General features: G+C 44.5%; 2 protein-coding genes across 2 annotated transcripts; both read left to right on the top strand.

Annotated features, from left to right (window-relative positions):
- Positions 1-6946: 6946 nt before the first annotated feature.
- Positions 6947-7879, top strand: LOC122486370 (olfactory receptor 7A17-like). The gene has a single exon (XM_043585807.1). The coding sequence runs from the start codon at positions 6947-6949 to the stop codon at positions 7877-7879; it is 933 nt and encodes a 310-aa protein (XP_043441742.1).
- A 7648-nt stretch (positions 7880-15527) lies between these two features.
- Positions 15528-17672, top strand: LOC122486571 (olfactory receptor-like protein OLF4). The gene is made up of 2 exons (XM_043585919.1): positions 15528-16439; positions 17625-17672. Exons 1-2 carry the CDS (start codon positions 15528-15530, stop codon positions 17670-17672), a joined length of 960 nt encoding a protein of 319 aa, XP_043441854.1.
- Positions 17673-25275: the final 7603 nt, after the last annotated feature.

A 25275-nucleotide genomic window follows, 5' to 3' on the forward strand; every position in this document is an offset into this window, starting at 1 on the left:
CCATTACTGTTTCCAAAGAAAAGAAAACGCCAATTTGAAAACATATATGCACCCCTATGTTTATTGCAGTATTCTTTACAACAGACAAGATATGGAAGCAACCTAAGTGTCTGTCAATAGAGGAATGGATAAGGAAAATGTGGCACACAAACGCGCACGCACACACACACACACGAATATTGATCTGATGTGTCATTTACAAACATCTTCTCCCATTCTGTAGGAAGCCTTTTAATTCTTTTGGTTTCTTCACTGTGCAGAAGCTTTTTACATTGGTGAGGTCCCAATACTTCACGTTCGCTTTTGTTTCTCTTGCCTACGGCAACACGGGTAACAAGAAGTTGCTATATTTGAGGTCAAAGAGATAGCTGCCTGTGTTCTCCTCTAGGATTTGGGTGCTTTCCTATCTCACATGTAGGTCTTTCATCCATTTTGAATTCATTTCTGTGAATGGTGCATGGTGTAAGAGAGTGGTCCATTTCCACTGGCATGTTGCTCTCCATTTTGCCAATACCATTGCTTAAGAAGCTGCCTTTTTTCCACTGGACACTTCTTCCTTCTTGTCGAAGATTGACCATATTGTTTTGGGTCCATTTCTGGGTTTTCTATTCTATTCCATTGTTCTATGGGTCCGTTTTTGTGTCAGTACCATACTGTCTTGATGACAACAGCTTCGTAATACACCTAGAATTACCAAATGTTTTATAAACATCAATTTTTAACCTGTCTTAAACATACGAAACTCCTAGATGATTTGTCAAAAGAATATCAGATCCAAGGATTATTAAACCCATGGTTGTATAGCAAAGGAACACACTTTTTCTTGTTGAAGAAAGAATAGGTATTTTCTAGACTATCAGGAGTTGTGTTTCCACCACAACTCAATGTTTCAGAGAGCCAAGGGGCATAGTCAAGACAGGATCCTGAGTCCTAGATTTGGAAAAAAGAAACCTTTCAGGTCTGTGAAACGTTTCAATGTTAGACAAGCCAGGGAAGTTCGAGGAGGAGTAATAAAAATTGGATATGCCTGAATTCTACTCTGATCTCTTGGGAACAGGGAATCTACAGGAAAAAATTCCATTCTGTCCAGATAAGTTCCCATGGGGAGATGGGCTCAGGGGTTGGAGTAACAATGGGAAATGTGTCTAATGTTTCAGACACATTTTGCTGTGTCAGATGCAGCAAACATAAGGAGCTGTAAATACCTCCTCTGCTGCAGATCCAGAACATGTTTAATCTGAAGCCGGAGGAGACATGGTTTTTGCATTTGGATTCTTAAGTCTGGTTTGGGGACCAATGTTTCACTCCTTCCTGTTCTGGGAATAGAGCCTGCTTTCCATCATCAACAAACAGGGAGAAATTCTGACTTCTACCTGGAGACCTTCCTCTCAGAGACCCCATCTAGGTGAGTCTCAGAACTCAGCAGGTATTCCAGGGAAGGTTCCGAGAGAATGGAATCTGAAAGCTTTCCTCTGAGGTCACCTGGCAGCCTAACCATCCTGGTCTTGGAGCGGAAAGATCATTGTGTTTGTTGGCACGGTGAACTCTTTCATTTTTTTAAGGTTTACTTATATTTGAGAGAGAGAGACGGAGACAGGGTAAGAGTGTGGGAGGGGCACAGAGAGAGGGGGACACAGAATCTGAAGCAGACTCCAGGCTCTGAGCTGTCAGCACAGAGCCTGACGTGGGGCTTGAACTCACGAACTGCGACATCATGACCTGAGCCAACGTACTGAGCCACCCAGTCTCTCCCATTTTTTTTATGTTTATTTACCTTTGAGAGAAAAAGAGAGAGAGGCAGAGTGTAGTGGGGGAGAACCAGAGAGAGAGGGAGACATAGATCTGAGGCAGGTTCCAGACTCTGAGCCATCAGCACAGAGCCTTATGTGGGGTTGGAACTAACCAACTGCGAGATCATGACCCGAGCTGAAGTCGGACGCTTAACCGACTGAGCCACCCAGGTGCCCAACCCACTCATTTATAATCAATTTATTTAAGATGTGAAAAAAAGGAAATGTCTGTTGAAATTAGCAATATAAGGATTATTGTTGAAAATTAAGTGGTGGGAATAAAAGATCAGTTGGATGCGACTAACGAGGGAATGCCGGGTACTGTCTTCCAGGATAATCTGAACATTTCCAAAGAGTTTTCAGTTAAAGGAAATATAAAAATATACTATTAGGTATGGAAGGAGGTGCAGTGAGGGAATTTAAACAATATTTTTAAGATGGGGTATTTTGGAGCATATTCTGTATCTTTTAGAAAGGTCCAGACCAATGGAGGGAGCCACGACCTGGCAACTGCAGTTCTGGAGACATACATTTCACAGAATCTACTCTCCATTAGGTCACTTAAAAAGTTTATTTAAAACTCGAACAGGCATATGCTAGAGGGTTTTATTTTGCACTTATTTCATCACCTGGAGGACGAATTTATGTTGGGGTTTATTGGCCACTTACTTTCCCTGTCGTAAATTATCAGTGTAATTTCTTTGCCTTTTACATCGAGTCTGAGTGTTCTTTTCTTTGTTTGTTGCTCCTGCTGAATCATTTTCTTCCTTCCTCTTGATTGCATTTTTTTCACACAAATAATTCTACTCCTGAAACCAATATTACACTATATTTTAACCAACTAGAATTTAAATAAAAACTTAAAAAAGCAAAAAAAATTTTTCAAATTTTAAGCCAAGTTTACTATTTGCTGTTTAATTCTTGTATGTATGTACAGATATATTTTCTGGGTGGTGTGAGAGTTTATAAACTTTGAGTGGTCAAATCTACCAGTCGGCCATACTTTCTCCCCCACCCATTGCTTTCTATGTGCCTCGTAGTCATAAACTGCCTTTTGTATGTATTGCCACCTACCTCCCATCTGTGCTTCCTCACTGCCACCTTTTGTTTTGTGATTGGATCTATTTTCTAAACTAGCAATAGTCCTTCTGCCGTCCTGTGGAAACATGAATTTCTCTTGCATTCAACTTACATCTTTCTCACAAGTGTGTGTGACCCCACTTATGTTTGTACAGAATGAAATTATAATTTTATAGTCTGCTCCCTGCATTTTTTTAAATTTTTTTAACGTTTATTTATTTTTGAGACAGAGACAGAGCATGAACAGGGGAGGGGCAGAGAGAGAGGGAGACACAGAATCTGAAACAGGCTCCAGGCTCTGAGCTGTCAGCACAGAGCCTGACGCGGGGCTCGAACTCACGGACCGTGAGATCATGACCTGAGCTGAAGTCAGACGCTTAACCGGCCAAGCCACCCAGGCGCCCCCCCGCATTATTTTTAAAGTCAGTTATAATCATAATTCTTGTTTTCCTATTCTTTTTTGAGGTTTTGCCGATTCCATTTTGATTTTGAGACGTGTGTTAATGTGATGAAATTATATTTTATATCTTCTCCTACAGAAGAGTCTTTTTAACTCAATTTTAATTAATAAGTTTATTTTGAATTCACTATTTATCCCGGTTTTCTTCTCCCTGCTATTCCTTGTATTTTATAAATTCCATTTTCTAAAAATGTGTTACTATATAAATGCACACCTTTATGAAACAGCAAAAAAAAAAAATGAATGAAAGAAGTGAGGTCCTGCTCATTTGGATCTTACATTAAATGAAGAAAGCAGAGTGGCGGAAATAAATGTGTATCTGACACAATGTTCTCAGGGATAGACATATGAAGAAAGGAAACACGTTTTTGCACACTCACATGCACACACATGTAACTCAACAAGGAGAACCATGAGTGATTGGTCTGCACCTGACCACGTACGACGTGCTCTGATATTTTCTACTGTGCCTTAGTTTTTCTATTCTAGTTTATTCTTGCAAACCACACCCTGACCCCACAAATGGTCCCAGTCTCAGAATATGGAAAACATTCCTCTCCCTGGAAATCTGTTCCTGTGCTGGTAGCTCCCTGTTTGTGTTCTCTCTCCTTTCATTGACAACTCCTGTGAGCACAATCTCTCATTTGTTCATGCAATATGTATTTATTACCACTGTCCCCAACCAAACTATGTCTGGGGTAAAGGATGGGAGTAAGTATAACATGCCCAGGGCACCCACAGTCTAGCAGGGAAACATATATGGAATTAAATAAAAATTACAGTGATAACACCACATCTAAATTATCACAAAAGAAAGTCTTTTTTTTTCTTGTGGGAATGTCAAAACACACACACACACACACACACACATTCATGAAGGAGACGACTCCTTGCTGTCTGAAAGAGGAGATGGGAGTTTCAAGACAGAATAGGTGAAAACTTCCAAATAGATCAGTGGATGATTCCAACCAGAGGGGAAGCAGGTGTGTAGGGGCTCGGAGTCTTGAGACTGGGGCTTGAGATGAAGCTACAACCCAAGTTCAGTGTCGGTAGAATTGATGTGGGTGAGGCAGCATGAGCGCAAAGCTGTTGGGTCAGTCAGGAGAGGCAAGCCAAGTGTTGGAAATATGGATTTGGGGTTCATTCTCCAGGGGGGAGTCAGATGAAAGCATTAAATCAGGAAGGTGGACAGTAACATAATTGTAATATAGACAGATCTCTCGGGGGTAAATGTGAATATTGGCTAGAAGGGTGCTAGCCTGTGATGGGTGGAGAGAGGAAGAAAACTGAAATAGGGCTGTATAACTGGGGCCCCAGAAGTGGGGAAGTGATGGGGACTTTGAGAGAAGAAAAAGTCGGTCAAATCTCCTCATCAGTAAGAAGCACTCATTATCCATTGAGGGAACTATGCTAAGTTCTTTATGGCGTGTTCACTAAATCTGCCAACCACCTGAGCAGGATAGATACCTCTAGCCCTACTATTTGGGGAAGGATATTAGCATTTACAATAGTTTGGTTGGGAAGGTGGGGGAAGAGAAGAGAGGGAAACAAACCACAGGAGATTCATAGGGGTAGAGAGCAAACTCAGGGTTGATGGAGCAGGTAGGTGGGGATGAGCTAGATGGGTCATGGGGATTAAGGAGGGTACTTGCTGTGATGAGCACTGGGTGTTGTCAGTGATGAATCACTGAATTCTACTCCTGAAAACAATATGTTCCACTGTATGTTACCTGAGTAGAATTTAAATGAAAAAAAGAGTAGTTTGCTTGGTTCTCCAAATTCAAAAAGCAAACATATGTAGATCCAAAATTCAAAACACGAGTCTCTGATGATGAAGGTGTTGCATTTTATATCACTTATAAGAGGTGGGGTTTTGTTAGCAAATAATCTTTTAAAATCCGCCACTTTTGTTGTACTCTGTGTATTACCCTTAGAGAATTGTGGGGGTTTTCCCTTGCTTGTTATTTAGCGGGATGTCTTGATAACTTAGACATCCTAACTTTTCCGTTTAGATACATTGCTTTTTGCTGCTTCATTATCCTGGGCTTGAAGGAGACGTACCTGGGGTTGGGGTGTTGCCAGAAGAGAAGACACATTCTCATCCGTTGCTAGGGGCCACCTCAACTCATAGATCTTTCTCCCCACTTTTCTTGCTCTCAGTTTTTGAAAATGATATTTTAATTTCTTTAAACACTGGCTATGAAAAGTTCATATTAATGCGGAGACCCATGTTTACATGCTCATAGAAGACTTAACTACTGGAACTTGGATGTATTTTCACATCTTTAGAGGAAAGAAAATCTCTTGTCAACAGCTTGCCTTGTATCAGTGTTTACCTAATTAATGTGCCTTGAGGTGAGAATAGTCTGGTTGTGACATGGTCCTAGGAGACTAGGGGGCACACACGTGTGTGTGTGTGCATGTGTGTGTCGTGTGCCATGAGCGGTTTTCAAAGCAGAGGTCCTGGAACCCATAGCTCCATAATGTGACCCTTAATATACAGATGCCAGATTATTACCCAACACATGAAGATAAGAAGGGGGCCCATTTCTATCCAAAGATTCTTTGGACACAAAATCAATAAAGTGCAAGGGACGCTATGTGAAGGAGGGATTCCTTGTGCCGTGAAGTTTCATCAGTACCGGGGAGGCCACCTTGTTCCTCAACATTCCCTGCCACCATCTGTCACCACTCTTCCTCTTGCTCATTCCCCTCAACGCAATGGCTTTGGTTGACCATTGAATGACCAATGAATATTGGCTTTTAAAACAACAAACAAACCAACAAAAAGAAAGATGATGACAGGGAGTGGGAGATACTGGCTTCCAGTTAAGGAACGAAGGACACACAGGACTAAAAGACACAGCAAAGGGAATATAGTCAGTGATACTATCAGAGCATTGTGTGGTGACAAATGGCAGCTCCACGTGTGGTAAGCATGGTGTGATGTGTAAAACTGTTGGATTGTACACCCCACACTGCTGTAACATGGTGCATCAACCACCCTCAGGTTTTAAAAATTGATTTAAAAAAAGGACTTTTCTCAGAGCCTCTGCACTGGTCGTTCCCTCTGATTGGTGTACTTTTCCCCAGAGGACTTTGTGTCTCCTTCTGTCTCCTTGAGGCCTCTGTTTAGATGTGTTTTGGTATGCCCGAATAACCAGGAAAAAGTAAATCTTCACCCGTTCTTTCCTTTACAAAAGCTTTGTTTTTCTTCATAGCACCTGTCACCTTCTCATATTTTGTCCACTCTTTCATTTGCTTATCCTCTGTCTCCATCACTGAACCTTATAGACTTTTATTTTTTTGACACCTGTACTCTTTGTCTGGAGATTAGTCAGTGCTCAAGGTTATTCCTCAAAGGGGTGACAGAATTTCTCATTAAAACTATAGAATCCATGAGTATTAGGGGAAAAAGCTAAGTGTGGGATGTGAATTCCTATTCAAAGCTGGCATGAGGGAGTCCCCAGAGGGGGCAAGTTCTATCCAAAACACTATGGATATTGAATTTTTGAAAGAAAAATAAAAATTATAGAATTCCAATGATATTTGCAATGTTCATTGTTGAGAAACTCGGTCATGCTATTTTTTGTTCCCTGATAGTCCCCTCTAGCCCATGGAACCAGGAAATGATTCACAAGTTTCAGAATTTTTTCTTCTGGGACTATCAGAGGAACCAGAGCTGCAGCTCCTCACTTTTGGGCTTTTCCTCTCCATGTACCTGATCACTGTGTTTGGCAACCTGCTCATCCTCCTGGCCGTCAGCTCTGACTCCCACCTCCACACGCCCATGTACTTCTTCCTGGCCAACCTGTCCTTTGTAGACATCTGCTTCACCTCCACCACCGTCCCGAAGATGCTCTGGAACATCCAGACACAGAGCAAAGTCATAACTTATGCAGGCTGCATCACACAGATGTATTTTTTCCTACTCTTTGCTGGATTGGACAACTTTCTACTGTCTGTGATGGCTTATGACCGGTTCGTGGCCATCTGTCAACCCTTGCACTACATGCTGATCATGAAACCCACCTACTGTGGGCTGCTTGTTCTGGTGTCCTGGATGATGAGCACCCTGAACTCCTTATTACAAACCTTAATGATGTTGTGCCTGTCCTTCTGTACAGAGGTGGAAATCTCCCACTTTTTCTGTGAAATCAATCAGGTGGTCCTGCTTGCCTGTTCTGATCCCTTTCTTAATGACATGCTGATGTATTTTGCAGCTGGATTGTTGGGTGGTGCTTCCCTAGCTGGGATCCTTTACTCTTATTCTAAGATAGTTTCCTCCATACGTGGGATCTCATCAGCTCAGGGCAAGTATAAGGCATTTTCCACCTGTGCGTCTCACCTCTCGGTTGTCTCCTTATTTTATTGTACTGGCCTAGGAGTGTACCTGAGCTCTGCTGCTACCCAGAGCTTCCACTCAAGTGCCACAGCCTCGGTGATGTACACCGTGGTCACACCCATGCTGAACCCCTTCATCTACAGCCTGAGGAACAAAGACATAAAGAGGGCTCTGAAAAGAATCGTTGGGGTTCCAGTGATGTAAAGGCCAATTGTCCTGGGGCTGAAGACATGCCATGATTGCAGGGCTCAAAGCATCAGAGCCAGGAACTGCTATTCTTTGATCAGACTGTGGAAGTAGAATCTGCCCCCTCTATTTATTTCTTGGAATTCCCATTTGTTTGATTTCAACTTCTCCATACATTTCAATAACTCACTTTATTAAGCTTCTGATCTGTCTGATATACGGTTTCTCCTTCGTCCACTCTCATACATTCCCATGTTTTCCCAAATGTTGGATCACAGATGCCTGTACATTTCTGTATCTTACAATGGGCAAGTTGGATTTTATTTTATTTCTTTCCAAGATTTTATTTAAATTTACATAGTTAGCATATAGTGTAGAATTGGTTTCAGTAGTATAGTTTAGTGATTCTTCACTTACCCAGTTCCCATCACAAGCACCCTTCTTAATGCCTCTCACCCATTTAGTCCATCCCCTCACCCACCTCCCTTCCAGCAACCCTCAGTTTGTTCTCTATTGTTAAGAGTCTCTTTATGATAAAAATACTCAAGGACGTAGGGATAGAAGGAACATGCTTTAACATCATAAAAGCCATATATGAAAGTCCCAGAGATAATATCATCCTCAATGAGGAAAAATGGAGTGCTTTCCTAAGATCATGAACATGACAGGCATGCCACTCTCACCACTATGGTTCAATAGTACTTGAAGTCCTAGCCTCAGGATTCAGACAACAAAAAGAAATAAAAGGCATCCAATTTGGCAAGGAAGAAGTCAAACTTTCCCTCTTTGCAGATCACATGATACTCTACATGGAAAACTTGATGACTCCACCAAAAAAAATGGCTAGAGCTGATACATGAATTCAGTCAAGTCACAGGTTATAAAATCCACGTACAGAAATAGGTTGCATTTCTATACACCAATAATGAAGCAGCAGAAAGAGATATCAAAGAATTGATCCCATTTACAGTTGCACCAAAACACCCCAAGATAGCTAGGAATAAACCTAACCAAAGAGGTGAAAAATGTATACACTGAAAACTATAGAAAGCTTATGAAAGAAATTGAAGAGGAACAAAAGAAATGGAAAAACATTCCACGTTCATGGATTGGAAGAGCAAATATTGTTAAAATATTGATCCTACCCAAAGCAATCTACATATTTAATGCAATCTCCATCAAAATACCCCAGGATTCTTCACAGATCTAGAACAAATAATGCTAAAATCTGTATGGACCCAGAAAAGCCAAAACAATTCTGAGAAGAAAACCAAAGCTGGATGCATCACAATTCTGGACTTCAAGATGTATTTCAAAGCTGTAATCATCAAGACGGTATGGTATTGGCACAAGAACAGACAAACCGACCAATGGAACAGAATAAAACACACAGAAATGGACCCACAAACGTATGGCCAACTAATCTTTGACAAAACAGGAAATAATACCCAATGGAAAAAAGACAGTCTCTTCAGCAAATGGTGTTGGGAAAACTGGACCTCAACATACAGAAGAATGAACCTGGACCACTTTCTTACACCATACACAAGAATAAACTCAAATGGATGAAAGACCTAAACTCCATCAAAATCCTAGAGGAGAAAACAAGCAACAACCTCCTTGACCTCAGCCACAGCAACTTCTTACTTGACATGTCTCCAGAGGCAAGGGAAATAAAAGCAAAAATGAACTTTTGGGATCTCATCAAGATAAAAAGCTTCTGCACAGTGAAGGAAATAATCAGTAAAACTACAAGGCAACTGAAGGAATGGGAGAAGATATGTGCAAATAACATATCAGATAAAAGGTTAATATCAAAAATCTACAAATAACTTATCAAATTCAACACTCAAAAAAACAAACCATCCAGTGAAACATTGGCAAAAGAAATGAGTAGACACTTTTCCAAGAAAAACATTCAGATGGCTAATAGACACACGAAAAGATGCTCAACATCTCTCATAAGGAAACTATAAATCAAAACCACAATGAGTTACCACCTCACACCTGTGAGAATGGCTAAAATTTAACAACTCAGGAAACAACAGATGTTGGCAAGGATGCAGAAAAGTGGAACCCTTTTGCACTCCATTTGGGAATGCAAACCGGTGTAGCCACTCTGAAAACAGTATGGAGGTTCCACCAAAAAATAAAAATGGAACTACCCTACAGGGCAGCAATTGCACTACTAGCTATTTATCCAAGGGACACAGGAGTGGTGATTCGAAAGGTCACGTGTACTCCAATATTTATAGCAGCACTATCATCAATCCACAAAGAATGGAAAGAGCCCAAATGTCCATTGACTGATGAACTGATAAGGAAGAAGTGGTATACACAAACACACACACACACACACACACACACACACACTGGAATATTACTCAGTGATCCATAAGAATCAAATCTTGCCATTTGCAACATGGATGGAACTAGAGTGTATTATGCTAAACAAATCTGGTCAGTCAGAAAAAGGCAAATATCATATAATTTCACTCCGACGTGGCATTTAAGAAACAAAACAGATGATCATAGGAAAATGTAAGCAAAAATAAGATACAGAGATGGAGACAAACCATAGAAGACTCTTCAAGACAGAAAAGAACTGATGGTTACTGGAGGGGAGGTGGCTGCAGGAATGGGCTAGATGGGTGATGGGTATTAAGGAGGCCACTGGTGATAAGCACTGGGTGTTAGATGTAAGTGATGAATCATTAAATTCTATTCCTGAAATCATTATTACACTATATGTTAACTAACTTGGTTGAATAAAAAAATAAATAAATAAAAGTAAAAAGAAATGTAAATAACTCATACAACTAAACAGCAACAAAAAACAATGGGCAGAGAATCTGAATAGACATTTCTCTAAAGGAGACATCCAGGGGCGCCTGGGTGGCTCAGTCGGTTAAGCGTCCGACTTCAGCTCAGGTCACCATCTCGCGGTCCGTGGGTTCGAGCCCCGCGTCAGGCTCTGGGCTGATGGCTCAGAGCCTGGAGCCTGCTTCCGATTCTGTGTCTCCCTCTCTCTCTGCCCCTCCCCCGTTCATGCTCTGTCTCTCTCTGTCTCAAAATAAATAAAAAACGTTAAAAAAATTAAAAAAAGATAAAAAATAAATAAAAAATAAAAAAAATAAAGGAGACATCCAGATGGCCAACAGACAAATGAAAATATGCTCAGCATTTCTCATCATCAGAAAATGTAAATCAAAACCACAATTGAGATACCAACTCACACATGTCGGAATGGCTAAAATCAAAAGCACAACAAACAACAAATGCCGGTGACAATGTGGAGAAAAAGGTACCTTGCACACTTTGGGTCGGAATGCAAACTGGTGCAGCCACTGTGGAAAACGGTGTGAAGGGGCCTCAAAATTTAAAAATAGGACTACCTTACGATCCAAGAATTCCACTACTGTTTCCAAAGAAAACAAAAATGCTAAATTGAAAAGATATACGCACCCCTAGGTTTATTGCAGCATTCTTTACAACAGACAAGATATAGAAGCAACCTAAGTGTCTATCAATAAATGAATGGATAAGGAAAATGTGGAACACAAACACACACACATACACACACACGAATATTTATCTGATGTGTCATTCACAAACATCTTCTCCCATTCTTTGGGCAGCCTTTCAATTCTCTTGCTTGTTTTCTTCACTGTGCAGAAGATTTTACTTTGGTGAAGGTCCAATAGTTCATGTTTGCTTTTGCTTCCCTTGCCTCCTGCAACATGTCTAATAAGCAGTTGCTAAATCCGAGGCCAAAGAAATAGCTACCTGCGTTCTCCTCCAGGATTTTGATGGTTTCCTGCCTCACGTTTAGGTCTTTTGGAATTTTGAATTTATTTTTGTGTATGGTGTAAGCAAGTGATCCAGCTGACGTTGCCTGTTGCTACCCAATTTTCCAGCATCATTTTTGAAGAGACCGCCTTTTTTTCCATTGGATATTCTTTCCTGCTTGGTGAAGATTGCCCGTATCATTGTGGGTCCATTTCTGGGTTCTCTATTGTGTTTCATTGATCTGTGTGTCTGTTTTTGTGTCAGTACCATACTGTCTTGATGACTACAGCTTTGTAATACACCTAGAATTACCAAATGTTTTATAAATGTCAACTTTTAACCTGTATTAAAAATACAAAACTCCTAGTTGATTTGTCAAAAGAATGATGAATCCAAGGATTATTGTACCCATGGTTTTACAGCAAATGAGCACATCTTTGCTTGGTGGAGAGGGAATAGGTATTTTCTAGACTATCAGGAGTTGTGTTCCCACCACAACCCATGTTTTAAAGAACCAAGGGTCATAGTCAACACAGGTTCCTGAGCCATAGATTTGGAAAAAAACTTTCACTCAGGTCTGTGAAAAGTTTCAATGTTAGAGCTCTGGAAGCCAGGAAAGTTCGAGGAGGAGTAACAAAAATCGGATATGCCTGAATTCTAACCTGTATCTTGGGAACAGAGAATCTACAGGAAAAAAATTCCATGCTGTCCAGATATGTTCCCATGGGGAGATGGGCTCAGGGGTTGGAGTAATAATGGGAAACGTGTCTAAGGAGTTGGTGCAGAGAACAGATACAGCAAACATAAGGAGCTATAAATATTTCCTCTGCTGCAGATCCAGACATGTTTAACCCGAAGCTGGAGGAGACGTGGTTTTTGCATTTGGATTCTTCAGCCTGGCTTGAATGCTTCACTCCTTCCTGTTCTGGGAATACAGCTTCACTCTCGATCATCAACCAACAGGAAGGAATTCAGACTTCCACCTGGAGACGTTCCTCTCACAGACCCCATCCAGGTGAGGCTCAGAGCTCAGCAGGTATTTCAGGAAAGGTTCAGAGAGATTGGTAGCTGGAAGCTATTTAATAGACTATTTAATATACTGTTTAATAGTCTGTGAGAATATTAAAAGGAACTATACCCACGAAGACTCATGAGGGAGAGGACTCCTTGCTTCAGAAAGAGGAGATAGGACTTTCAGGATAGAGAAGAGGTGAAAAACTCCAAACGGACCAGGGGGTGACTCCAAGCAGAGGGAAGCAGGGGTGTAGAGGCTCCGAGACCTGAACCGGGCCTTCTGGAGAAGCTACAACTCAGGCTCGGTGTGTGTGAGATCGAAGGGGTGAGGCGGTGTGAGTGTAAAGCTGGTGGGTCGGTCAGGGGAGGCAAGCCAAGTGTTGGAAGGTATGGAATTGGGGGTTCATTCTCCAGGGAGGGGTCACTAGGAAGGGGTTAAGGTGGACAGTCGTGTAATTGCAATATTAGAAAGACCTCTTGGGTAATTGTGACTATTGGCTAGAGAAGTGACAGTCCATGATAGGTGGGACAGGACAAGGAACTGAAATAAGGCGGTGGATTTGGGACCCCAGAGGTGGGGAAGCGATGGGGACTTTGAGAGAAGAAAAAAAATCAGCCAAATCTCCTCACCAGTGAGAAGCACTCATTGTCAACACAGGGAGCTGTGCTAAGCTCTATATGGTGTATTCACTAAATCTGCCAACCACCTGAGCAGGATAGATACCTCTAGCCCTACCATTTGGGGAAGGATATTAGCATTCACAATAGTTTGGTTGGGAAGGTGGGGGAAAAGAAGGGAGGAAACAAACCAGAAGAGACTCATAATGATAGAGAACAAATTGAGGGTTGATGGAGGCAGGTGGGTGGGGATGGGCTAGATGGGAGGTGGGGATTAAGGAGGGCAATTGCTGCCATGAGCACTGGGTGTGGTAAGTGATGAATCACTGATTTCTGCTCCTGAGACCAATATTACACTGTATGTTACCTGATGAGAGTTTACAGGAGGAAGAAAAAGAATAGTTTGGCTGGTTCTCCAAGTCCAAAACAAACGTGTGGAGATTCCCAATTCAAAACTGGTTTCTGTTTGTAAAAGCTTAGCATTTTATATCATTTAGAAAAGTTGTTCTTTAGCAAATAGTTTTCTAAAACCCCCCACTTTTCTTGTACCCTGTGTATTTCCTTTTGTGAATTGTGGGTGTCTTCCCTTGTTATTCTGGTGGGATGTCTTGATAACATGAAGACATTCCTACTTTTTCTTTTGGATAAATTGCTTTTTGCCGCTTTATTATTCTGGGCATCAAGGAGATGTACCTGGGGTTGGGGTGTCGCCAGAACCAGGGACACTTTCTCATCATCAACACCAGGGGCCACCTGAGCTCATTAGATATTTCTCCCAACTTGTCTTGTTCTCAGTTTTTGAATTTGATTTTTATGTTTCTGTAAATACTGGACACAAAATGATCACGTTAAAATCGAGACTCATGTCTACATACTCATGGGAGACTTAACTGCTAGAATTTGGATGTTTTTGCAATATAGGAAAGACAATCTGATATTGCACAGCTTGCCTTGTATCATTGTTTGCCTAATTATTGCGACTGGAGGTGAGAATAGTCTGGTTGTGACATGGTCCAAGGAGGCTATAGAGCATGTGTGTGTGTGTGTGTGTGTGTGTGTGTGATGAGCAGTTCTCAAGACAGAGGTCCTGGTACCCATACCTCCAATACATGACCCTTAAAATACAGGTGCCAGGTTAGTACCGACAATGAATATAAGAAGGGTGCCCATTCCTGTTCAAAGATTCCTTGGAAACGAAATTAATAAAGTGCAAGGAACACCATGTGAAGGAGGGGTTCCTTGTGCCGGGAAGTTTCATCGGTGTCCGGGAGGCCACCTCATTCCTCAACATTCCCTGCCACCACCTCTCATCAGTCTTCCTCTCGCTCCTTCCCCTGGACACACTGGCTTTCTTTTGAGCCTGGGTCTTTAACACAATATGCAAACAACAAAAGGCAGGATGGTGAAGGGGAGTGGGAGACACTGGCTTCCGGTTAAGGAATTCCTTCCATGTTCAGGAAGGGGAGACTCAGAGGAGGGAAAGGCCCAGCGGAGGGAATACTGTCCGTGATGCTGTCACAGGCTGTGTGGTGACAGATGGCAGCTCCATGCCTGGTGAGCAGGGCGTGATGTTGACACTTGTTGAATCACTGTGTGGCGCCCCCCAAACTAACGTGACCTGGTGTGTCGACCACCCTCATGCTTTAAAAACTTAATGTAGAAAAACCCACGTCTTTCCTCAGAGCCGTCGCACTCACAGTTCCCTCCGCCGGGCTCGCTCTTCCCCAGAGGACCTCGTGTCTCCTGTCTCCTCGAGGGCTCTGTTTACATGTGTGCCGGTGTGCCCGAACAACCAGGAAGAGCCATCCCTCCATCCACGCTTCCCTTTACACAGGCTTTGTTTTTCCTCACGGCACCTGTCACCTCCATATTTTATCTGGTCTTTATTTGCTTATCCCCTTTCTCCATCACTGAACCCTCCAGGCTTTTGTTTCTAGACACTTATACGCTTTGTGTGAAGGTTAGTCAGTGCTCAAGGTTATTCCTCAAATGGGTGACAGAATTCCTCATTAAAAGTATAGAAAATATGAGCACTTGGGGAAAATGTTAAGTGTGGGAAGTGAATACCTATTCAGAGCTGGCAAGGAGATGCTGAGCGGGGACAAGTTCCATACAGAAACGATGGATATTCACTTTTGAATGCAAAATAAGAATTGTAGAATTTCAATGATATTTGCAATGTTCATTATTGAGAAAATTAGTCATGTTATTTTTTTTTTTGTTCCCTGGTAGTCACCTCCAGCACATGAATCCAGGAAATGATACACAAATTTCAGATTTTTTTCTTCTGGGATTTTCAGAGAGACCAAAACTGCAGCCCCTCATATTTGGGCTTTTCCTCTCCATGTACCTGATCACTGTGTTTGGGAACCTGCTCATCCTCCTGGCCGTCAGCTCTGACTCCTGCCTCCACACCCCCATGTACTTCTTCCTGGCCAACCTGTCCTTTGTAGACATCTGCTTCACCACCACCACCGTCCCAAAGATGCTTTGGAACATCCAGACACAGAGCAAACACATAACCTATGAGAACTGCATCACACAGATGTATTTTTTCCTGCTCTTTGCAGGATTAGACATCTTTCTTCTGACAGTGATGGCCTATGACCGCTTTGTGGCCATCTGTCACCCCCTACACTACATGGTCATCATGAATCCCCGGCTCTGTGGACTGGTGGTTCTGGTGTCCTGGATCATGTGTGTCCTGAATTCCTTGTTACAAACCTTAATGGTGTTGGGGCTGTCCTTCTGTACAACCTTGGAAATCTCCCACTTTTTCTGTGAACTCAATCAGATGATCCAACTTGCCTGTTCTGACACCTTTATTAATAACTTGGTGATGTATCTTGCAGCTATGCTGCTGGGTGGTGCTTCGTTGGCCGGGATCCTTTACTCTTACTCTAAGATAGTTTCCTCCATCCGTGGGATCTCATCAGCTCAGGGCAAGTATAAGGCATTTTCCACCTGTGCGTCTCACCTCTCGGTTGTCTCCTTATTTTATTCTACCAGCCTAGGAGTGTACCTCAGCTCTGCTGCTACCCAGAGCTCCCACTCAAGTGCCACAGCCTCGGTGATGTACACGGTGGTCACGCCCATGCTGAACCCCTTCATCTACAGCCTGAGGAACAGAGACATAAGGAGGGCTCTGAAAAGAATCGTTGGGGTTCCAGCAATGCATGGGACAATCATCCTGAGGCCAAAGACGTGCCCATGATTGCAGGGCTCAGAGCCTCAGAGCCAGGAACTGCTAATCTTTGATCACACTGGGGAAGTAGAATCTGCTCCTTCTATTTACTTCCTGGCATTTCTGTTTGTTAGAATTCAACTTTTCTATACATTGAGGTAACTCACTTTATCAAGACTCCACTCTGTCTGATATACCAATTCACCTTTGTTCACTTTCATACGTTCCGTGTTTTCCCAAATGTTGGATCACAAATGCCTGGAAATTTCTGTATCTTACAATGGGCAAGTTGGTCTCCTTAAAAATAATTTCATTTCAAATGATTTTTTCCATGCCACATAAATTTTCCCTGATTTTCCCCAAAGAATAATCCCAAGGTGGGTTATTCATGTGGAAAAACACTACACTTGGCCCCTAGGCCCCCTACATAACTTTATTGTAGATGAAAATACAAAACCACTGCTTTCACCTGGAGTCTGTCAATCCCTTTTAAGTCCCTTCCTTAAGAACTCTTTCATGATGTGGAGTCTAGCAGGGGTCCATTTAAGCCTCAGGCTATTGACACCAATGCTTAGGTAGGAAAAGCCAGGCATTTGCATATGCCCTTGTGCTTGTGGACATTCCCACAAGTGTTTCCCTGACCAGAGCCTATGCTGTGACTGCCCTGGCCTTTGGGTTCTTATTTTGGTCACACCTCAGCAACACCCACCAGAGGACTCTAAAAACACAAGGTTCATTGCTCACAAATGTTGAGGGCACATGGGATTCCCAAAGGCCATTGAAGGAGGTCTCAGAGAGGGAGAGACTTTAACAGGGAAGGAAAGAGAGCACTATGAAGGATCTGGCTCTTGGGGGGTCCATGGGGGAGTGACTATGTTTTTCTGGGCTCAGTTTTTATGGATGAATTTAAAACACGAGTGGAGTTGGAGGATGGGCCGAATGGGCCAAGGAGAGGGGAATGGAGGTATGGAATGATAAATAATGAGAATGGAAGACACAGTGTATGGAATATAGTCATCGATGATGTACTAGCGGTATAATGGGACAGGTGTCAGTACACCTGTGTGAGCCCCGCATAATGTACAAAGAAGTTGAATCACTGTATTGCAGACCTGAAACTAAGGTAACATCGTGTGTCAACTACACTCATGTAAACAGTTAAAGAAAAAGAATAATAAAATATTATCCCCCAGTACTCAAAAATAACAACAGCAAAAACCAGACAAAAAGTCCAGTAATGGAATGTGGGCACCGAACGGGAAAAGCGGGGTCACTCACAGTTGTTACCTAGATTACCAGGGCTTTCTAATGGGGAATTTGTGGGCGGGGGGGGGCCTGCATGTTTGTATAGTAACTGAATCATACACCTGGCAATGTGTTAATATGAATGGTGGTCTTTGAAATGGATGCCTCAGAAATGAAAAGCCTAATGTCAGGCAATTACTGTACAAACACGCTTCTGTGTCTCATAACTGGACTCCGTTGTTGTTGTTGTTGTTGTTGTTGCTGTTGTTTTCTGTTATTCAGCCCGGCATCCAGAGGCCTATCATAGCCACTGGCAAAAACTGATGAGCAAATATGTACTTCCCCGTGGAGTCAACATGGAAAGACAAATTGGAATAAACAGATTGATCTAATATGTTCTTGGTGTCAGAGGAGACCATAAACCCGAGGAAGCAAAACACCCATTGTGTTCCTATGCAAAATATTTCTTTTTCATGCGCTGCCTCTATTTATTGAAGCATGGAGGCTTTGGTCCGCAGCTGAGGTGGTTTGTTCACTGAGGTAAGGGGTTGCTTAGTGTCTTCTGTTTTATCTCCGAATTCACTTCCCGTTTCTTCTGAAAGCTTTGCAATGCTACCTACTATCATGAGTCTTCCTACCGTCGCATGAAATAGGTTCCTTTTCCCAGTATTTGTCACAAATGATGGCAAATGAACAGTATCAGCCCCATCCATTTCATGCCTCCGTCCCGCTCTGAAATCTCTCCCACCTGCACGACCAGAGGATGCTTCACACGAGAGCTGGATGTCCTGCTGGCATGTGGCTCAGGGTCCCCAGTTGTTCTGCACAAACGTGCATGTCCTTCAAACTCTCCCAGTTACCCAGAAGGGAGCCCACTTGTTCGTAACGTTGTGGGAAATAAACTCGAATCACAGAACGATCATGAGTGCTCTCCTCAATGTCAGATCCTTTGCCACAAATAAAAATCAGCACATCTTCTAATTGTCTAAGGTCCGTTCGCTTGGGTTATTGTGTCAGTCAGCTACTGCTGTATAACAGGCGGTCCTTGTCAAATGAGATATCATAATACCTTTACAATGGAATCATATGCAGGGGAGCATTTCTGATCTCTGCTGGGCTCCTCGTGGGTCTGGGGTCAGGTGTGAATCTCTACATTGTGTTTCTAAGGCTCATGCATGGTGTTGACCTTGGCTGTAGTGCTCTTCTGTCTTATACCAACTTTGGTCAGATACGGTTCCCGTATGGAGGTTAATCTTTTCTTTATGGAAACAAACTGCTTTATCATGTGAATTACTTAAATGTAATTCCATTGTTCATACATCCATATTAACATTTGGCTTCCTTCCCCATTAGAAGTGCTATCTCCCAGCTCTCTTAAGTGAGAATCAGCTACCCGTTCTCTAGATCCTAACCTTAGCCATGCCCCATTCGATTTTTTTCCACTGAATTAAATCATCGGAGTGTAATTACACACTATAACCTGCATATGTAAAGTGTGCGCTTTGGTGAATTAAAGGAGCCACACGCAAATGAACAGTAGATATTTCAAGTTTCTATTTGTGTATATTGTAATACTGTCACATAAGCTTTAACTGCTTTGTTGGAGAGTTTCTTTTCTAAGTTTATTTATTTATTTATTTTGAGAGAGAGAGAGAAGGAGAGAGAGAGAGAGAGATGGGGGAGGGGCAGAGACAGGGAGAATCCCAAGCAGGCTCCACAGTGTCAGCCCTGATGCAGGGCTCAGTGCCGTGATGTTAGGTAACTTCTAAACATTCAAGCATCCTGAGACTTTGCTGAGTTCATGTATCAGCTCTAGCAGTTTTTTGATGGAGTCCTTCGAGTTTTCCATGTAAAGTATCATGTCTTCTGCAAAAAGTGAAAGTTTGACTTCTTTGCCAATTTGGATGCCTTTATTTCATTTTGTTGTCTGATTGCTGAGGCTAGGACTCCCAACACTATGTTAAACAGCAGCGGTGAGAGTGGACATCCCTGTCCTGCTCCTGATCTTAGGGGGAAAGCTCTCAGTCTTTTCCCATGGAGGGTGATATTAGCTGTGGACCTTTTTTTGTATGGCTTTTATGGTGTTAAGGTATGTTCCTTCTATCCCGACTTTCTTGAGCATTTTTATCAAGAAAGATTCTGTATTCTGTTGAATGCTTTTTCTGCATCCACTGACAGGGTCATATGGTTCTTGTCCTTTCTTCTATTAATGTGATGTATCACATTGATTTGCAAACATTGAACCAGACTTGCAGCTCAGGAATGAATCCCATGTGATCATGGTGAATAATTTTTTGGATACACTGTTGAATTCAATTTGCTAGTATCTTGTTAAGAATTTTTGCAGGATATAAAATCAATGTACAGAAATCGGTTGCATTTCTATACACCAATAATGAAGCAACAGAAAGAGAAATCAAGGAATTGATCCCATATACATAGACCTGGAGGAAACTGTAACTCACAGTGGTGCTGTGAGTTTACTCATCAGGAAGGGGTCACATTCATGGAAAAGGAATAACAAAAAACCTAACTGCAGTTACTACTTCCAAACTGGTCTCTTGGGATCAGAGATTCATTAGAGAAATGTCCTTTGTGTGCCAAAGGGTTGTCCACTTGGGAGCCATGCTGGAGTAAGTGAAAGGGCGGGCCGACGCTGGCCGACTCCATCTTGTTCTGTGTCCTCCACCTTGAGTGACTATGTCCCCGACGTGGCCCCTTTTCCGGGAAAATCACAGAAACCTCAGACCACGCCTCCTCCCCTTGAGTAACCTCCAGCTCACCCATTCAAACTTCCTGATCAAAACACGCCCAGTGACCTATGTAACAGGACTCTGACCCTTCCCCAGCCAATCAGCTGAGGCCACAGCCATTACCTCACCAACTGCCCCTAGACCCCTATAAAACCTTTGTGCTTTTGAAACTCGCTCTCTGTCCCCAGTATCTCACCGCTGCGTCGGTGCAGGTAGGGGATTGAGCTCGAGCTAGCTCGAATAAAGGCTCTTTTGCTTTTACATCGGACTCAGCTCCCTAGTGGTCTTTGGGGATCATGAATTCTGGGCATAACATTTGGGGGCTCGGCCTGGGATCCTCAAGACCCCCGAGGGACCCCCGACCCGGAGAGCCTGACTGGCCACGGTTAGTGTCTGTCTGTGTGTTCTGTCTTTTCTGTGTGAGCTCATTTCTGGAATTCTGGTAGTGCCCGACACGGTCTAAGTGGAAGCACAGGAGGACCACGGGCCGGGAGTTTCGGAAGACGTTCCGATCCTCCCTTCTGGAGGGACGTGGAATCCCCTCATCTGTTTTGGAGGGACGTGGAATCCCCTCAAAGGTCTGAGACGAGGCAGGTCACTCCCGCTGGTTGGTGTGAGGCCGTCGTCTTTGGAGGGACATGGAATCCCCTCAAAAGTCTAAGCTAGCTTTCAGTTTTGCTTCCATGGAGTTGGAAGACTTTCTAAGTGCCCTCTGTCTGTTTCTGTGTTTCTCTGTTTTGTTCTGTGGACTTACTGGACAGACATTATGGGACAGACTCAGACTATCCCTCTACCCACCCTCTTGGCTTAAGCCCTTCCTAGCCCCGCTCCCTCCGGAGCCAAACCCATTCTTGCTTTTCAGGGGACAAAGAAGAAGAAAAGTCTTACCCAGCCTTCAGGACCCCTCTACCCTGTCCTACAGGGGGGTACTGAAGAAGAATTTATTTTTCCTCCCCTGTACAACCCCTCTAGGATGCCAGAAGAACACCATCCTCCCCCCTCTGGGGGAGGCAGACGCTGTTCCGAGAGTGGGAGGTGGAAACGTTCCAGTGGGAAGCCAACCCTTTACCAGACAAAGGGCTCAGAGGGAGCAATCCGCCTCCACCGCCGACTCCACTATTCTGCCCCTGCGAGCCACCGGACCCCCAGACACGGAGGGGAATCAGCCCCATCACTATTGGCCTTTCGCCACTAGTGACCTCTACAATTGGAAAGCTCAGAATCCTAAGTTTTCCGAGAAACCGGCAGGGCTTATTGATTTATTAGACTCTGTTCTTTTTACCCATCAGCCCACGTGGGACGATTGCCAGCAGCTTTTGCAGGTCCTGTTCACGACTGAAGAAAGAGAAAGAATCCTCAATGGGGCCCAAAAACTAGTTCCAGGCACAGATGGGAATCCCACCACCAACCAGGCTCAGATAGATGCCTCCTTCCCCTTAACTCGGCCCCAGTGGGATTTCAACACGGCAGAAGGTAAGGAGAGGCTCCGGGTCTACCGCCAGACTCTAATGGGGGGTCTCCGAATGGCTGCTAGAAAGCCAACCAATTTGGCCAAGGTAGGAAATGTACAACAGGGAAAAGATGAATCTCCGGCTGCCTTTTTAGATCGGATCATGGAGGCATTCCGTACCTATACCCCCATGGATCCAGAGGCTCCGGAAAGCAAGGCAGCTGTTATCATGGCCTTTGTAAACCAATCGGCCATAGACATTAGGAGAAAATTACAGAAAATAGATAGACTAGGAGAAAAAAGTCTGCAGGACTTACTGGTGGTAGCCGAAAAGGTATATAATAACCGGGAGCCTCCTGAGGACAAGCAGGCTCGCGCCATGGCGGCTGCCAGCAGTAAGCAGACTCGAGACCTGGCCAGAATACTACTAGCTACCACTGCTGACTTCCCCGAGGAACGAGACCGCCGTCTCCGGCAGCTGGCAGACGACGCAAGAAAAGGTAAAGGAACCACCAAGGGGGGAAGCAGAGGCTGCAGAAGGATCAGTGCGCATACTGCAAGGAGATAGGGCATTGGGCCCGAGATTGTCCAAAAAGGGCCGGCGGGAAGGGAAGCAAGACTGATCGAGTAAAAGTCCTAGAGCTAGATGAACTAAGTGATTAGGGGAGTCGGGGTTCGGACCCTCTCCCCGAACCCAGGGTAACTCTTAAAGTGGAGGGGACCCCTGTTGACTTCCTTGTCGACACCGGAGCACAACATTCGGTCCTCCGCACCCCACAAGGAAAACTAGCCAGCAAGAAGTCCTGGGTACAAGGGGCAACTGGTATGAGCCAGTATTCATGGACTACCCGAAGAACAGTAGATTTGGGAACGGGCCGGGTATCCCACTCCTTTATGGTAATACCAGAATGCCCCTACCCGCTGTTAGGACGGGACTTACTGACCAAGATTGGAGCTCAGATAACTTTCAGACAAGGGGGGCCTCAGGTCACCGATGGCAAGGGCCACCCCATCCAGGTCCTGACCATGAAACTGGAGGATGAATACCTCCTCCACCAGGAGGCGCTCCCGAGAGAGGATAATATAGACAGATGGCTACAAGAATTCCCCTCGGTTTGGGCAGAGATGGGGGGGATGGGACTAGCCGCTCACAGGACCCCAGTCCTGGTAGAGCTCAAGCCAGGAGAGAGTCCGGTAAGGATCAAACAATACCCCATGTCTCAGGAGGCCCGGAAGGGGATCCAGCCACACATCCGGAGACTACGAAGCCTAGGGGTACTAGTTCCTTGCCAGTCTGCCTGGAACACCCCCCTACTGCCGGTCAAAAAGCCTCACACAAATGACTACCGACCGGTACAAGACCTCCGGGAAGTAAATAAGAGGGTTGCGGACATACACCCAACTGTTCCCAACCCATATACTCTCTTGAGCTCCTTGGCGCCCTCCAGGGTCTGGTATACTGTACTAGATTTAAAGGATGCCTTCTTCAGTCTGCCGCTGGCACCCCAGAGCCAACCCTTGTTCGCCTTTGAGTGGCATGATCCGGAGGAGGGCTACAGTGGGCAACTCACCTGGACACGGCTACCTCAGGGATTCAAAAATTCACCCACCATCTTCGACGAGGCACTACACGAGGACCTGGGTGAGTACAGAAGGGAGCACCCTGGCCTCACCCTCCTACAGTATGTAGATGACATCCTGATTGCTGCCGACACAGCCAAAGACTGTGAGCGAGGGACCCAGGACCTGCTGGCTACCCTGGGGGCCTTAGGGTAGCGGGCATCCGCCAAGAAGGCTCAGATATGCAGGGAGAGGGTAAGTTACCTGGGATATATCCTGGAGGGCGGACAGCGGCGGTTATCAGATGCCAGAAAAGAAACTGTCCTAAAGATCCCTACTCCTACCTCCTGAAGAGAAGTGAGGGAATTCCTAGGATCAGCCGGCTACTGCCGCCTCTGGGTTCCAGGTTTTGCTGAGATCGCCAGGCCCCTATATGAAGCTACCAAAGAGGGGAAAACATTTAAATGGGCTGAAAAAGAAGAAACTGCCTTTAATCAGTTAAAAAAGGCCCTCCTAAGTGCCCCAGCCCTGGGCCTACCAGACATTACGAAGCCCTTCCACCTCTTTGTAGACGAACATAAGGGAATAGCAAAAGGGGTTCTAACTCAAGCCTTAGGCCCCTGGAACCGCCCAGTGGCTTACCTGTCTAAGAAACTAGACCCAGTGGCTGCCGGCTGGCTGCCATGCCTAAGAATTATTGCGGCGACAGCACTCCTAGTCAAGGATGCAGACAAACTGACCCTAGGACAGGAGATCTGGATCACGACCCCACACGCCATTGAAGGGGTCCTGAAACAGCCTCCTGATGGATGGATGAGCAACACACATGCGAATCATTACCAGAGCCTCCTACTCAACCCTCCACGAGTGCGGTTCCACCCCAGTGCAGCCCTCAATCCCGCAACCCTGCTGCCCGACCCTGACCTAGGTGCTCCATTACATGACTGTGCGGGAATCCTGGAACAAGTACATGGATTCCGGACGGACCTGACCGACTGGCCCTTCCCTGATGCCGAGGCTACTTGGTTCACTGATGGCAGCAGCTTTGTGTGAGACGGACACAGGTATGCGGGTGCAGCGGTGGTCACCGAAACGGACACCGTATGGGCGGAGGCTCTACCCTCCGGAACGTCAGCCCAGCGAGCAGAGCTCATAGCCCTCACCAAGGCGCTGATGCTGGGAGCTGGAAAACGGCTTAACATCTACACAGACAGCCGTTATGCATTTGCCACAGCTCATATTCATGGGGCAATTTATCAGGAGAGGGGGTTACTGACAGCAGAAGGACGGACTATAAAAAATAAGCAGGAGATACTTAACCTGCTTACGGCCTTATGGCTTCCTGCCAAGCTAGCCATTATCCACTGCCAAGGGCACCAAAAAGCTGATAACCCAGTAGCTAGAGGTAATCGAAAGGCTGACCAGGCAGCCAAGGCAGTAGCCCTTACTCCAGTCCCCACCATGACCATACAACTACCAGACCCGGGAGACCCAGTTTTACCAGACCAGCCCAAATACTCCCAGGAGGAGTTACAGCGGATCAAGAAACTCCCCATGGCCCAGGAGATAAAGGGATGGTGGTATACACCTAACAAGGAGCTTGTGCTGCCAGACTGGCTCGGAGTCTCAATATTAGAGCACATGCATCGGTCTACTCACATGGGGGCCCGAAAATTAAAAGACTTAATCCGACATGCCGGAATCAAGATTCACCAACAGGACACCAAAATAGAGCAAGTTGTATCTGCCTGCAAGACCTGCCAACTCACCAACGCGAGAGCCACATCAAATAAAAAAGGAA

This window comes from Prionailurus bengalensis, chromosome A2, assembly GCF_016509475.1.
Source record: "Prionailurus bengalensis isolate Pbe53 chromosome A2, Fcat_Pben_1.1_paternal_pri, whole genome shotgun sequence".
Taxonomy (NCBI): domain Eukaryota; kingdom Metazoa; phylum Chordata; class Mammalia; order Carnivora; family Felidae; genus Prionailurus; species Prionailurus bengalensis.